Consider the following 17,008-nt stretch of genomic DNA (forward strand, 5'->3'; position numbering starts at 1 on the left):
TTTGCGACGCTATCCGGTGGCAAACTTTTTTCAAAATTGGACCTGACCTCAGCTTACATGACCCAGGAGCTGGCGAGTGAGTCGAAGAAGCTGACCACCATCACGACACACAAGGGGTTGTTTGAGTACAACAGATGTCCGTTCGGGATTCGCTCGGCTGCTGCGATCTTCCAACGAAATATGGAAAGTCTCCTAGTCGATTCCAGGGACGGTGGTTTTTCAGGACGACATCCTCATTACGGGTTACGATACTGAAGAACACCTCCACAACCTGGAGGAGGTGCTACACAGACTGGACCGGGTAGGTCTGCGACTGAAAAAGGTGAAGTGCGTCTTCCTAGCTCCAGAGGTAGAATTCCTGGGGATGAGGGGAGCAGCAGACGGGATCAGACCTACTGCATCCAAGATGGAAGCGATCCAGAGAGCACCCAGACCCCGTAACACGACGGAGCTGCGTTCGTTCCTTGGGCTCCTGAACTATTTTCGTAACTTTCTTCCCAAATTGAGCACGCTGCTAGAGCCGCTACACGTGCTGCTAGAGCCGCTACACGTGCTCCTACGCAAAGGTCGCGAATGGGTCTGGGGGGACAGCCAGGAAAGGGCTTTTAATAGAGCACGCAATTTGTTATGTTCCAACAATCTGTTAACGCTATATGACCCATGTAAGAAACTTGTGTTAACGTGCCATGCGTCGTCCTATGGTGTCGGGTGTGTGTTGCAGCATGTCAATGCCAAGGGTCAGTTACAGCCGGTAGCTTATGCCTCCAGGAATCTGTCCCAGGCAGAAAGGGGCTACGGGATGGTAGAAAAGGAGGCGCTCGCATGTGTATATGCGGTAAAGAAAATGCACCAGTACCTGTTTGGCAGGAAATTTGAGCTGGAGACAGATCACAAACCCCTAACGTCCCTTTTGGCCGACAACAAGGCCATAAATGCAAATGCATCGGCCTGCATACAGAGGTGGGCACTCACGTTAGCTGCCTATGACTACACAATTCGGCACAGACCGGGCACCGAAAACTGCGCCGATGCACTCAGCAGGCTCCCACTAGCCACCACTGAGGGGGCTACCGAGCATGGTGCTGAGATGGTCATGGCTGTTGAAGCTTTCGGAAGCGAAGGCTCACCCGTGACAGCCCGTCAGATTAAAGTCTGGACAAATAGAGACCCGCTATTGTCTCTAGTCAAGAAATGTGTCCTGAGTGGGGACTGGGCAGCCACGTACAGGGCATGCCCTGAGAAATTTAAGCTATTTCACAGGCGCAAGGATGAACTCTCGATTCAGGCCGATTGCCGACTGTGGGGAAACCACGTAGTCATGCCCCAGATGGGCAGAGAGGTGTTCATCAGAGAACTCCACAATGAGCACCCGGGCATTGTTACGATGAAGGCAATTGCCAGGTCACACGTTTGGTGGCCAGGGATAGACGCAGATCTGGAACTTTGTGTTCGCAGGTGCAACACGTGTGCCCAGCTGGGCCACGCGCCCAGGGAAGCCCCCCTTAGCCCCTGGCCATGGCCAGCCAAGCCTTGGTCACGCATCCATGTGGACTACGCAGGTCCTTTCATGGGGAAAATGTTTTTGGTTGTAGTAGACGCCTACTCCAAATGGATCGAGTGTGACATTTTAAATTCAAGCACATCCTCTGCCACGGTAGAAAGTCTACGGGCAATGTTCGCCGTCCACAGTCTACCGGACATCTTGGTCAGCGACAATGGCCCGTGCTTCACAAGCACTGAATTCCAGGACTTCATAGCAGGCAATGGAATTAACCATGTCAGAACGGCACCGTTCAAGCCGGCCTCAAACGGCCAGGCAGAACGAGCAGTGCAGATAATCAAACGGGATGCTCAGATTCCAAGGGGGTTCCCTACAAACCCGCTTATCATGCCTCCTGTTGGCCTATAGATCCCGACCACACTCGCTCACAGGGGTTCCACCCGCAGAGCTACTAATGAAAAGGACGCTCAAAAGCCGATTATCCCTTATACACCCCACCATGAAAGAAATTGTCGAGAGCAGGCGCCAGTCACAATATCACTAATGACAGGAATGCGAGGGCGCGATGTATTGATGTAAATGATCCTGTTTTTTGTCCTCAACTACGCAGCAGGGCCCAAATGGCTCGCAGGCACTGTGGTTGCCAAAGAGGGAAATAGGATTCTGGTAGTTAAACTTACCAATGGACAAATCTGCCGCAAACATATGGATCAAACAAAAAGGAGGTTCAGCAACCCCATAGAAGAAGCAGAGGAAGAACATGATATAGAGTTCACTCCACCACAGGTGACCGAACACCGGAACCAAAGGGAGGAGAGCCCAGTCACTGTGGGCAGTCCGGACAGGCCTGAGGCACTGCAAACAGCAGACACGCAGGCCAGCGCCCAACAACCGGAGCCCCAACTCAGGCGCTCTACAAGGGAGCGTAAACCACCAGAGAGACTCAACCTGTGATCCCAATGAGACTTTGGGGGGGGAGGTGATGTCATATATTCAACCAGCATTGTAACCCATGTATAAACTAACCTAAGTTGTTCACCGTGAGAACACTGACCACTAGCTGGGAGACACTCCTGACCTGGACCTTCAAGTATGGAAGGGGAAGCTCCACCCACTTTCATCACTTGAGTGCTAAGGAATAAAGGGCAGGTCACAGACTGACCTCTCAAGCATGGGCCTCGTGTGCATTTATACTGTGTAGTAAGGACGTATCAGCTAGCCTCCAGTTACAGCAAGCAATAAGGAAGGCAAATTGCATGTTGTCCTTTATTGCAAGGGGATTGGAGTATTTTGCTCCAATTATACAGATCCTTGGTGAGACCACATTTGGTCTACTTTATTTAAGGTTCACTAGATTGATTCCTGGGGTGAGAGATTGTATTGTATACTCTCTGGAGTTTAGAAGAATGTGATCTCATTGAAACATACAAGAATCTGAAGGGGATTGACAGGGTAGATGCTGAGAGGTTGTTTCCCCTGGCTGGGATGTCTAGACCTATGGGTCACAGTCTCAGGATAAGGGGTAGGCCATCTAAGACAGAGATGAGGAGGAATTTCTTCATTTAGAGGGTTGTGAATTTTTGGAATTCTCTGCCCCAGAGGGCCGTTGATGCTGAGTCTCTGAATATATTCAAGGCTGAGATAGATAGATTTTTGGAGTCATGGGGAATCGAGGGATATGGCGATCGGGAGGAAAGTGGAGTTGAGGTTGATGATCGGCCATGATCTTATTGAATGGCGGAGCAGGCTGTATGCTCTACTCCTGCTCCTATTTCTTATGTTATGTTCTTATGGGAGAAGGGCCCGAGAGAGGCAAAGAGAAAGAGAATACTGGCTCAGGCAGCCCTGTCAACATCAGGTGACCTTAATTGAGAAATCATTCAGTATAAGAACATAATAAGGACAGAAGAAATAAGAGCACAAGTAGGCCATACGGCCCCTCGTGCCTGCTCCGCCATTTAATACGATCATGGCTGATCCGATCATGGACTCGGGTCCACTTCCCTGCCCGCTCCCCATAAACCCTTATTCCCTTATCGTTTAAGAAACTGTCTATCTCTGTCTTAAATTTATTCAATGACCCAGCTTCCACAGCTCTCTGAGGCAGCAAATTCCACAGATTTACAACCCTCTGAGAAAAGAAATTTCTCCTCATCTCAGTTTTAAATGGGTGGCACCTTATTCTAAGATTATGCCCTCTAGTTCTAGTCTTCCCCATCAGTGGAAACATCCTCTCTGCATCCACCTTGTCAAGCCCCCTCATAATCTTATACGTTTCGATAAGATCACCTCTCATTCTTCTGAATTCCAGTGAGTAGAGGCCCAACCTACTCGACCTTTCCTCATAAGTCAACCCCTCATCTCCAGAATCAACCTAGTGAACCTTCTCTGAGCTGCCTCCAAAGCAATTATATCCTTTTGTAAATATGAAAACCAAAACTGCACGCAGTATTCCAGGTGTGGCCTCACCAATACCCCGTATAACTGTAGCAAGATTTCCCTGCTTTTATACTCCATCCCCCATCTCCATACTGAAAAATAACACTTTTTTTAATTTCCTCCCCCCCCCCCCTCACCTTAGGTTCAAGAAATGTCTCCAGAATGTAAATAATACTATCTCCACGCTGGTTGGATTAACATTTTTCAGCATTCTCCAGGTCCCCTGTTTCATTCTGGAGCCAGTTGATCATTGTGGTAAAAAGACTTGGTGGAACCGGTGAGTCTTGCGATGAATTTTCTCCCCTACCCTCCTGACGGTGATATCTCTTGCTGCTATATTCAGGGGTTCTGATCACGTTCCAATCCTTTGCCCAAGTGGCCATTCTTCATGGGGTAAATTTTAAGAATTGACACTCCCAGCACAGAGCTTCACCAATCAGGAGCAAGTATTAGGAATTCGGCCAACGAGGTGAGGGGAACATCCATGCAGATCTTCCCATCCATTAAAGTTATGGTGAGAACTACTGACTGCGCCACCGAATATTTGCACCCAGCAGATGAAGCTCTGAAATGAGTGTGCAAACTCAGAAAAATTATCCCTCGTACACAAGCCTAGGCAGTGAGTTTCAGCTTCTGACCAACCGCAGAGGGAATCATGGTCAAGTTCAATCCTGTACGTACCCAACGACCACACACACATTCGAGGAGAGATGTCTGGATGGTAATCACAAGTGGGAACTCTAGAAGAATTTTTTTCACCCCCTATTTCCCAGGGGTATGAGCCCAAGTGTAGTTGCCCAAGCAAGCCCAAAGAGTCACTCGGGTGTTAGGGCGCCTGCCCTCATTGGAGTATCTGGGGTCAGGGTGAGATCAATCAATTTAAATACTACCAATGGGCACACGCACCATATGCAAATTTTGACACTTGCTAGAGTGGGGAGTAGATATGAGACGAGCAAGCCACTTGGAGGCTGAGTTGATGGAGCCAGCTAAAAAGCTTCATTAGTATTCTGGCACACGGCCCTCTTTAAAGGCGCTTGATTTGCCTGATCCTGCTGGTATTCTTATAAGGTGTCTTGGTCTGGACACCTGGTGGGCCACACTAGCACTTCTCGTGGATCTGGCTCCTGTAACTTTTTGGCACGCAGGATTTGAGTGCTCGGGGCAGGAGCAATCTGAAATCCAGTGGGGGAAGCCATCCTGCCGGCCTTACCACCTTCCCACATTGTAATTTATTTGCTTCATGGGTCTTTTCTTAATATCGATGTGTTGCTATGAATTCTTAAGAACTAGTTGATTTATTAACAAAGACGTAACAATTACATTACACATAACCAGTTCATCCACTAGGCTCACAACTGCATACCTCATCATGGATCCCCTAAACCCAACTGACTGGGGTTTTATTGAGTCTTGTGAACATCACGTGTCCGGCTAAGCCCCTCATAATGCAACAGCTCTACAAACCTTGTGAGCATACTCACAGATGCATACATTACACACGTCCTGGGCCTTCTGTGGGGTAGATGAAACAGCCACCTGCCCCCAACCCCAGCAGGAATTCATCTGTCTGACTCTTTGGGGCAGTGACCCGAGAGCCCCGACTGATTTTCTCCCTTTGACCCCCTGCATTATGCTCCAGGCCTTGAGGAAATTGAAGGCCAATGTATTTTATTTCCAAGCTCGAGGGTGGGGGGGCGGGAACACAGCCTGCTGCACCAGAGTGATATTTTCATCTTGTAGACATGCTTGTGGCTGCCCTACATTTCAGTGCCAATTTGCTTTGTGTGGAGATTGGGGCAAATGTAAGAAATGCACTGTTGATGGTGCAAGCTTCTCCTCAAGTGCGGTTTGACTGACTCTGTGCATCTCTCTCTCTCTCTCTCAAGCAACTGCAATGTCACTGAGCTAGTGCCCGAGGCCATTGTACGTCCTCAATCCAAATACGACTATGTGGAGCCCGTTTTGGATGAGTCTCAAATGGAACTGTGGTCTAAACCCACGAGAAGTCCTGAAGCAACTGGCAGAGAGAACCAAATGGCCACCAGCTACTCGGTTGACAACAGCTTGAAGACGAGGGAAGGTATGATGTCCACAGGGGTACCTAGCAGCACGGATCTTAACCCTGACTGAGCAGAATTCGATGGACCCCATCTTGCCATTGAGCAAAAATGTGACTATGCCTTTGATGGGGCTGGACAAGAACAGCCACATGGTCAAAAACAGGATGGAAGGCTCCTTTTCTATTCCTCCCCCAGGGGAAAAATTCAATAAGAACCTAAGTTCAGAATCCTTACCCAATCACGTGGCTAAGAAAGCCTTTCGCCTGTCGATCCAGCATGTCTGAGTGGAAACTGGAGCCATTCTGGAATCATTGGCAGCTCTCCTCTGTTCCTCAGTCTCTGGATTCAATCAGACATCAGCGGAGAAGAGCTAAAGGTTTAGCCCAAGCTTTACTTAAACGTTTTACGATTATAATTTATGGAATTATTGAGTAACAGTTATTTGAAACCAGGTCAACATAATGCCAGATAGAGGAAGCCTAGCATTGCAACATGAAACATAGACAAGATGTGGCAGGGAGCGGAACAACAAGTCTTAGATGGGGTGGTGTTAGGGCTGTGCAGTTGCGGATTCATTGTGCTTATTTGTTAGTATAAAATAAAACTTGCACAAATCTCATTAATGCTTATATAATATATATCAAAATAAGAATGATTTAATTTTCATTCAGTAATATACTTTTTAAGGGGATTACAATTTAAGACTGGTTTGAAATCAGGAGAATTCGCGCAAACTCTCCTTTTCCCTAACTCTACTCGATTTTTAAACATGAACTCCACTTTTGCAAATCAAAATCATTTTTCATGTCACAAAACAATAACCTACTACTTGGAGAAATAAGAAGTATGTCAGTCGTTGGTACCTGTCTCGCTTTGATCTCAAAATTTCCATCCTTGTTTTCAAATCCCTCAATGGCCTCAACCTTCCTTATCTCTGTAATCTCCTTCAGTCTCACCTCCCTCCGCCCCTCCCCCGCCCGAGATATCTGCGCTCCTCAAATTCTGCCCTCTTGAGCATCTCTGATTATAATTGCTCAACCATTGGTGGCCGTGCCTTCTGTTGCTTAGCCCCAAGTCTGGAACTCCCTGCATAAACCTCTCCACCTCTCTACCTCACTACCTCACTTTTTTCCTTCACGACACTCCTTAAAAAAAATACCTCTTTGAACAAGATTTTGGTCACCTGTGCTAATTTCTATTTATTTTCTACTTTCTAATTTCTATTCGGTGTCAAATATTTTATTGCATAGCACTCCTGTGAAGCACCTTGGGATGTTTCACTGTTAAAGGTGCTATATAAATACAAATTGTTGCTGAACAGTAGAATATAAATACTAAAGGTAACCGCTTGTGTAATACATAGAATTACAAATTAAATTGAATCCACCAGTAACATCTAGGGGCTCCAAACCAAATCTTTACACTGGGTCTACACAAGGCAAACAACCCCTCATCAACCCTGGTCTTCGAGAAGGTTTTAGGCATGATTTTGTGGGTAGTCAGAAGGAAGAAGTATTTAGGATCAACAAGAGGATATTTCAGATGTGGGCAGGGTGGAGGGGTTAAACTCAGCAGAAAATGAATGTAATGAATAAGGAGTTTCAGTCACAATTCTAAGGTTAACAAAGTTTTACACATGCATAGACTTCCTAGCAGTCTGACTCCTGTTTCCCTTAACACTTTGTTCAGTAATTGGTCATCATCATCGGCAGTCCCTCGGAATCGAGGAAGACTTGCTTCCACTCCTAAAATGAGTCCTTAGGTGGCTGAACAGTCCAAAACGAGAGCCACAGTCCCTGTCACAAGCGGGACAGATAGTCGTTGAGGGAAGGGGTGGGTGGGACAGGTTTGCCGCACGCTCTTTCCGCTGCCTGCGCTTGATTTCTGCATGCTCTCGACGATGAGACTCGAGGTGCTCAGCACCCTCCCGGATGCACTTGAGGCGATCTTTGGCCAGGGACTCCCAGGTGTCAGTGGGGTGTTGCACTTTTTCAGGGAGGCTTTGAGGGTGTCCCTGTAACGTTTCCTCTGCCCATCTTTGGCTCGTTTGCCGTGTAAGAGTTTCGAGTAGAGTGCTTGCTTTAGGAGTCTCATGTCTGGCATGCAAACAATGTGGCCTGCACAGCGGAGCTGATCAAGTGTGGTCAGTGCTTCAATGCTGGGGATGTTGGCCTGGTCGATGACACTAATGTTCGTGCATCTGTCCTCCCAGGGAAGGCATCATTAGTAGTGTTTCTCCAGCAACTTGAGGTGTCTACTGTACATGATCCATGTCTCTGAGCCATACAGGAGGGCAGGTATTACTACAACCCTGTAGACCATGAGCTTGGTGGCAGTTTTGAGGGCCTGGTCTTCAAACACTCTTTTCCTCAGGTGGCCGAAGACTGCATTAGTGCACTGGAGGCAGTGTTGAATCTCGTTGTCAATGTCTGCTCTTGTTGGAGAGGCTCTCGAGGTATGGGAAATGGTCCACATTTTCCAGGGCCGCGCAGTGGACCTTGATGACTGGGGGGCCGTCATCCGTATGTTGTAGGTATCATGTTTTTTCTGTTACTTTTGCATGTTCTTCAATGTCCCATTCACTTTGATACAGTATTGATTCAGGCATCCTAGCTTAACCTTCAAGATAGGAGGCACTGTGGCAAAACTGCTTTACGTATACTTAGCTCTGATTGCCTTGAAAGAATTCTGTAATACCTTCCTAGCTTCAACTCTCAGGTCCACCCATCATTTTCAATCTTAATACCTACAACTTTTTTTTCCCCCCCTGTTCTGTCCATTCTTTGCTATTGCTGTCACCACCGTGTTGAAACTTGTGGCCTGGGGTTGGGAAGTGGGGAACGGGAGGGGGGGTGCCTTGTGCCATATTTCTTTAAAACCTAACCTTTTTAGTAGCAGTCTCCAGTGATCTCTTTAAGGACCATTTGTTAGGCTGCGTGTAGACCAGGTAATTCAGGGCACATTAATTTTTGTAATGGGTCCTAAAACAGGCGTTGGGTCCTTTATTAGCATGTTCAGTGTCTAATGCCTGTTTCAGGCAACCGCCATAGTGCCCAAACCAAAAGATGACTTCTGGTGTGATTCTGATGCTGTTTGGGAGGTTGGCCTCCTAAATTGGATTTCTGTTTTCTGCCAGGAAAATGGGTGCAATGAAGTCCAATTTTGCACCCATAGTATTAACTTTTCATGTGTCTATTTATATACCACACACTACTGTAATACACTTTGATATCTTCTTTACTTCACATTAATTTATTTTAACTATTTTATGTATAATACAATAAAATTATAATAAAACCTCCGATTTACAATTCATGTAATTTTTCAGACACATTCATTTCAATTTTTAGATCATTTCTCTTTACCTTTTCATCATCTTTACATTCTTCTCTTTATTGTTAAACAACATTCCCTTTATTCCCAACGCCTCAAATGCACCACTACAATGATGCATTCTCCACTTCAACATATAATCCTTTGCTTATCAAACAAATCCTCCAACTTCCCATGAGCAGCAGGACAACCAATCCCTAAACCACTGATCAAAATCCCAGAATTCATGTACCAACAATAGGATTGACATTCCATCACCACAAAGCAGTGGCCCTGATAATTCACTCTGCGTAATAGGAACATAGGAGTAGGCCGTTGAGCTCCTCAAACCTGTTCCGCCATTCAATTATATCATGGCTGATCCTGGCCGAAGACCACCCTAGGTGGAGAAAGTGCCTCCGGAAAGGCATTGAGCTCTTCGAATCTCAACACTGCGAGTGTGAAGAGGTCAGGCTCCGGCAACGTAAGGAGCGTGCGACAAATCAGTCCTCCCCTCCCCCCCCCCCCCCCCCTCCCCCGACGAATGTCTGTCCCACCTATGTGTTGGACTGTTCAGCCACCAAAAAAGCAAGTCTTCCTCGATTCCGAGGGACTGCCGATGATGATGATGATGATGATGATGATGGGCTGATCTGTACCTCAACTCCATTTACCCGCCTTTGATCCATATCCCTTGATACCCTTGCCTACTAAAAATCTACCAATCTCCATCTTGAAAATTTCAATTGACCCAGTGTCCACAGCATTTTTGAGGCGCGAGTTCCAGATTTGCACTACCCTTTGTGTGAAAAAAGTGCTTCCTGATTCCGCTCCTAAATGAGCTAGCTCTAACTTTAAGATTATGTCCTCTTGTTCTGGATCCCCCCCCCGCTCCCCACTTCCCCCCCGCTCCCCACTTCCCCCCGCTCCCCCCCCCTCTCCACCCCGCCCGAGGAAAAAGTATGTATGTATCTACCCTATCGAATCCCTTCATCATTTGAAATCCCTTGATTACCACTCAATCTTCCAATCTAAAAGGAATACAGGCCAGGTTTATGCAACATGTCCTCATGAATTAACCCTTTGTGTATTTTTCTGTGAATCTGCACTGTACCCCTTCCAAGGCCAATATATTTTTCCTGATGTTCAGTGCCTAAAACTGAATTCAGTACTCCAGCTGATACCTTACCAAGGCTTTGTACAACTGGAGCATCACTTCCCCAATTTTGAATTCCAGCTTCCTTGTTCATATATTCCTACACATGGCAGCCCTATTGTTATTAAGAAAGAAAGACTTGCTATTATATAGCGCCTTTCACGACTACCGGACGTCTCTCGGTGCTTTACAGCCAATTAAGTACTTTTGAAGTGTAGTCACTGTTGTAATGTAGGAAACGTGGCAGCCAATTTGCACACAAGCAAACTCCCAGTAACAGCAATGTGATTTTGTTTTTGAATTTGTTTTTGTTTGAGCGATAAATATTGGCCAGGACACCTGGGATAACTCCCCTGTTCTTTTTCGATCTAGTGCCATAGGATCTTTTATGTCCACCTGAGAGAGCAGTTGGGGCCTTGGTTTAACGTCTCATCCGAAAGACGGCACCTCCGACAGTGCAGCGCTCCGAGCCTCAGCACTGCACTGGGAGTATCGGCCTAGATTTTTGTGCTCAAGTTCCTGGAGTGGGACTTGAACCCGCAACCTTTTGACTCAGAGGCGAGAGTGCTACCCACTGAGCTGACATTAAATATTTATATTTACTAACCGCTCTCCTATTTCATTGCTCACATGGAGTTGGGGGATACACTGTTTCCTAACCAGGACCAGGTACTTCTTACAAACAACTGATTACCAAAAGTGGGGGAGTTGAAGCATCTGAAAGTGAGAGAGTCTGTCCTGTGTGAGAAGTCTCCACGGCAGTGATTTAATAATATTTATTACTCTTTTTTTTTTTTTACAGATAATTCCAGAAGCTGCAAATGTTACAAACCCCTGGATCGGTGTGAGTACAAGATCTCGCCACAGGAGTTCAAATTCTCCTATTACAACCGGGAACCCAAGACTCTCTATCACTGTGACTGCACAAAGAGGTAAACTCATTCCTCCACAGGGACAGAGAGCAGGCCCAAAAAATAGCTGAAACTAATTTAATATTAGTAACAGTTTATTTTTTTAAAAAAATATTCTGGGTGAGCAGAGGCAGGGTGGGAAGTGAGTGAGTGACAGAAAACAGGACCAGGAGGCCTAGAAGTGGAATAAAATTAAAATATTTTAAAACTGAAGAAGTTACTAAGAAATTAAAATGAATAATCATATACTCTAACTATTACATAGCAGCTATTGTGGTGACACGAGCTGGGTAAGCCTGTGACAGGCAAGGTGTGCCATCCTGAACATTGAAAACTCACCCCACCACCACTTATAGGCATAACTGATACTACTGGCACTATAATATGTTTGCCCATAAGGGCAAGGTTCCCATGAAAGTTTTCAATGAAACACGCGCCCCACATACTGAATTTAATATATAATAGCTAGAGGTATACTAGAGATAGATAGAGGTATACTATTGTAATGTAGTAATTTATTAATGATTTGTTTTTGCGCTGATGGCTATCAATGTTGATGCCAGTTGCAGTTTGTTGTGTGGTGACATTTACAATAAAGGTTTATTTATTGTCATTGAAACAATTAGTAGGAAATTCTGTGGCTTTTAACTTAATACTTTACAAATTGATTTGGGGCAGTATGTGTTAAAATATTTCTTCCTTTCTCTCCTGAAGACTCTAATTCATGGTGAGATACAATTCCAAAGGCACCAGCAAATTCTTTCTTCACTTATAAGCTGAAGTAGTGAGTGTTGCTTATGGGAAGGCAAGGCAGCCACCCCAATATTGACCACACTTGAACAGTCACACATGCACAATTTCCAGCAGGTATCATTAGATAATGAAGAATGGGACCCTAGCCTGAGGTGCTCAGTCCAATTATACTGTCCCTTCCATTACCGTACCTGAGATCAGCTGATCAGCACAAACCTGGAATTTACCTTCTCCGCTGTCTGACTCAGTACTACACCAAATGGTACCTTTACCTACTTAAACATAGTGCGTTACTCATTTTTAAATGTTTTCTCCAGTTATTTTTTTCCTTTTACAGAAATAATTCTGACTTCCAAAATGTAATAAATCTACCCTATCCCGGATTGTAGTACTGCCTTCCTGGCATGAACAGAGTGTGCAAGTTGTCAAAATCGCGTTCGGGGGAGAGGCTGGTGTTTGTGGCACATTCCCACCCCTCAGTGATTTTAACTCCTGGGTTTTGAGGAGCGTGGAGGCCACCCACCACAGATAGATGGGCCCTCATAAATATTGAAATGTCAGGGCGCAATTATATAATTCGGACCTCAACTGAATTTTAACAATTAAAATGTGACTCACGCACAGTCACCAGAAAAAGCTAGCGGCAAGAAGCATTGAGCCAGAAGAGACCCAGGTAAGTGACACCTGAGAGTTAAACGGTCCGGGCCTTATGCCAGGAGTTTTATGGGGTTTCCTTCCTGCCCTACATCCCAAACGCAGCCATCGTTAGAATCTCGACTCGTGTTTCATTTGATGACTACGTTTATTTTGTCTAGTTGCACCTGACATGCTTGCAGCAGAATTTAATTAATTGACTTTTTAATTAATCCTTGGGAAATAAGTGTCTAAATGGCATAGAGGAGCAGAGGGATCTGGGACTACAGTTACATAAATCACTAAAAGTAGTGACACAGATTGATGCCATTTAAAAAAAAAAAATAAGCAAACAAAGCAAGGGGATGGAATTGAAAAGTAATGTTAAACTTGTATAGATCATTAGTTAAGCCACGCTTGGAGTACTGTGAACAGTCTGGTCTCCATATTATAAAAAGGATATGGAGGCCCTGGAGAAGATGCAAAAAAGATTTACTCTAATGATGCCAGAACTGAGAAAGATTGAACATGAGTGGGCTCTTTTCTATAGAAAAGAGAATTTGAGGGGTAACCTAATAGAAGTCTTTAAGATTATGAAAGGGTAGATAGGATAGATGTAGAGATGATGTTTCCACTTGCAGGGTAGACCAGAACTAGGGGCCATAAATATAATGTGGTCACTAATAAATCCAATAGGGAATTCAAGAGAAACTTCTTTACCCAGAGAGTGGTTAGAATGTGGAACTTGTTGCCATGTGGAGTAGTTGAATAGCATAGCTGCATTTAAGGGGAAGCTAGATAAACGCATGAGGGAAAAAGGAATAGAAGGATATGCTGATGGAGTTAGATGAAGAAGGGTGAGATGAGACTCATGTGGAGCATAAACATCAGCATGAACTAGTTGTTTCTGTGCTGTAAAAATAGGGCTAGACTTTCAGCATCATTCCGTCCAGTTTACCGCTGATAAGCACTTTACCTCCTAAAACAGTGTTTAAATGGAAACTACCGCCGGCGGTAAATTCGGCAGTCAATTACCGCCGGCGAAGAGCGAAACCGCCCGCCCATTTAAAAAAAAAAATTTAACGTCATTGCTTGTGTAACGCTCAAAAGATTGTTTATAATGGAAACCTGCAAAAGAACATAGACAGGCTAAGTGAGTGGACAAACATTTGGCAGATGGCGTATAATGTTGGAAAGTGTGAAGTCATGCACTTTAGCAGAAAAAAAATCAAAGAGCAAGCTATTATTTAAATGGAGAAAGATTGTAAAGTATTGCAATACAGCAGGACCTGGGGGTACTTGTGCATGAAACACAAAAGGTTAGTAAGCAAGTGATCAAGAAGGCCAATGGAATCTTGGCCTTTATTGCAAAGGGGATGGAGTATAAAAGCAGGGAAGTCTTGCTACAGTTATACATGGTATTGATGTGGCCACACCTGGAATACTGCATGCAGTTTTGCTTTCCATATTTATGAAAGGATATACTTGCTTTGGAGGCAGTTCAGAGAAGGTTCACGAGGTTGATTTCGGGGATGAGGGGGCTAACCTATGAGGAAAGGTTGAGTAGGTTGGGCCTCTACTCATTGGAATTCAGAAGATTGAGAGGTGAGATTGAGGGGGCTTGACAAGGTGGATGCAGAGAGAATGTTTCCCCTGATGGGGGAGACTAGAACTAGGGGGCATAATCTTAGAATAAGGGCCGCCCATTTAAAACTGAGATAAGGAGAAATTTCTTTTCTCAGAGGGTTGTAAATCTGTGGAATTCACTGCCTCAGAGAGATGTGGAAGCTGGGACATTGAATAAATTTAAGACAGAGATAGACAGTTTCTTAATTGATAAGGGGTTATGGGGAGAGGGCAGGGAAGTGGACCCGAGTCCTTGATTGGATCAGCCAAAATCGTATAAAATGGCGGAGCAGGCTCGAGGGGCCGTATGGCCTACTCCTGCTCCTATTTCTTACATTCTTATGTAAACTACCGCCCAATTACTGGCGAGCACTAAATTCAGCAATTCACCCAAATTACCGGCCACCCGAAAAAGCTGCACTCACCTGACCTTAATCCAGCAGTATGGACGCCATGTTTTAAATCAGATGAAGTTGAAGAAAAAGTTGCTTCAAGTTGATGGGAGCCTTAAAGTAATTTGTGAGTGATTTTAAGGGTGTTTGAAAATCTTGAACATTATCTGAGCAATTGTGGTCAATTTACAGTACATTTGTGGTTGTTTAAGGACAATTCAAGAATTTTGAAGACCGTTTAGGACATTTAAAGGAATGAGGCCTGTAATTTCTCAGCCAATATTGCTGACTACTCGCATGCTGCAGTATAGAGATGAAAGAAGATTAATTGAAGAGTTCATTATGTGCCCAAAGAGGTGGCAGACTGCTGAGGAGGAGGAGGCCTTCCTCCCAATGCATTTACAGGGAGCAGTGGTCATATCTGCACCTGTCCGATACAACATGCATTAGAAGGCTGCGCTTCTGAAAGAATGTCATCAATGAGATATGCCACTTCATTAAGGGAGATCTGCAGTCTACCAGCACCATCCGGACCGCACTGCCTGTTGAGGTTAAGATTATTGTGGTACTTTCCTTCTATGCATTGGGCTCCTTTCAGGCCTTAACTGGCGACATTTGCTGCATCTCTCAGCACGCCACATATTGCTGCATTTGCCAGGTGACTGAAGCCCTTTACGCATGGAGGATGGACTTTATAAACTCCCCAATGACCAGGGAGGCACAGGGTGTGAGGGCTTTGGGTTTCTTGAGAATAGCAAGCTTCCCCAAGGTCCAGGGGAAGACTGTACGCACATCGCCCTGCGAGCACCTTTAGAGGAGTCGGAGGTTTACCGTAACCGAAAGGGATTCCACTCACTGAACGTGCAGCTCGTTGTCGACCACAAGCAAATAATCATGGCAGTAAATGCCAATTTTCCAGGGAGCATTCATGATGCACATATCTTGCATGAAAGCACTGAGTCCAACCTTTTTAAGAGTCAGCCATAAGGCCAATGCTGAATGATGTGTGACAAAGGATACGGCCTCGCCACCTGGTTCTTGACCCCCCTCCGTAAGCCCCAGACAGATGCCGAGCATCAGTACAATCAGAGTCATATAGCCACACGCAATATCGTCGAAAAGACAATTGGTCAAATGCCTGAACTACTCTGGACGCAGCTTGCAATACCATCCTGAGCAGGTCGCTGAGTTCGTTGTAGTGTGCTGCATGTTGCACAACTTAGCTATAAAGAGGGGACAAGAATTGCCAGATGGGACTGCCGGTCCATCTCAGGAGAGAGGGAAGGAAAAGGAGGGTGAGGACCTCGAGGAGGACAATCAGCCTGGCGATGAACCCATGCCACCAACCACAAACACACACACACCACAGGAGAAGCCCTGTGGTAGTTACGCAACTGCAAAACTGTTGAGTCGGCAGCTCCTAAATGAACAGTTTGCTTGAACGGTGACTGTTACGTTACGTTTCATCCTTGCCTGCCCATTGTTTGTAACCCTTCTATTGATAACCTTCAGTTTGTAAAAGTGAGTGAGACACTGCACAAGAATTGTAAGTGTAATAAAATTCTTTATAATTTAACAAAATTGCAAAAACCTTTTTTAGAAATTTATAATTAAATAATAGTTAAAGAAAGCAACATAATTTTAAATAAATAACCAATTAACAGAGACGAACATTGAAAACATTTAAACACCCATAATCCCTCCTAAAGGTCAACAACTTTTAAATAGCAATTAAAATAACGATAACAACCAACCCCCCCTGCCCCCCGACCTTTCCATGTCCTTTCCCCCTCCCGTTGTTCCTGGTTCTACCTGCATTTACACCAAGTCGTCCAAGGCACCCCGAGCGCTGCTGCTGTAGGGATGGGGGTGGGGGGCAACGTCATTTCTTGGGATCCCAGAGAAGAATCGGTATCCGAAGACCCGTCTCCAGAGTAGGAAGCGATTGCTTCCGCCTGACTCTGTCGCTGCTGGCATAGGTGATACAGCATCTTTGGGTGCAGTGGCATAAACCAAGTCCATCGTTTGCTGCATGACATCGACGGAATCGGCGGTTCACCGCAATCAGCTGCGCCATGTCCTCCGAATGACGAGCTGAAAGCGTGGCAATGTTGCCGGTTAACCCACCTATCGCCTAGAGGAGCTCTCGACCAATGTCGACTCTCGCCCTAGACAGTGTTGCCATGTCCAGGTTGACGTCTGTCTGTCTTTGAGCATGCCTG

General features: G+C 45.4%; 1 protein-coding gene across 2 annotated transcripts in view; it reads left to right on the plus strand.

Moving 5' to 3' along the window:
* The window catches only part of pla2g3 (phospholipase A2 group III), a 38,190-nt gene that overhangs the window by 16,819 nt on the left and 4,363 nt on the right, over nucleotides 1-17,008 (plus strand). The window contains exons 3-5 of one of the 2 annotated variants that reach the window (XM_070886377.1): nucleotides 4,083-4,217; nucleotides 5,830-6,023; nucleotides 11,274-11,403. In XM_070886377.1, coding sequence (XP_070742478.1) covers nucleotides 4,083-4,217; nucleotides 5,830-6,023; nucleotides 11,274-11,403 — 459 coding nt within the window. The remainder of the gene's footprint in view (nucleotides 1-4,082; nucleotides 4,218-5,829; nucleotides 6,024-11,273; nucleotides 11,404-17,008) is intronic. The other variant, XM_070886378.1, reaches the window with a different exon arrangement.

The sequence above is a fragment of the Pristiophorus japonicus genome, chromosome 8, assembly GCF_044704955.1.
Source record: "Pristiophorus japonicus isolate sPriJap1 chromosome 8, sPriJap1.hap1, whole genome shotgun sequence".
Classification (NCBI taxonomy): domain Eukaryota; kingdom Metazoa; phylum Chordata; class Chondrichthyes; family Pristiophoridae; genus Pristiophorus; species Pristiophorus japonicus.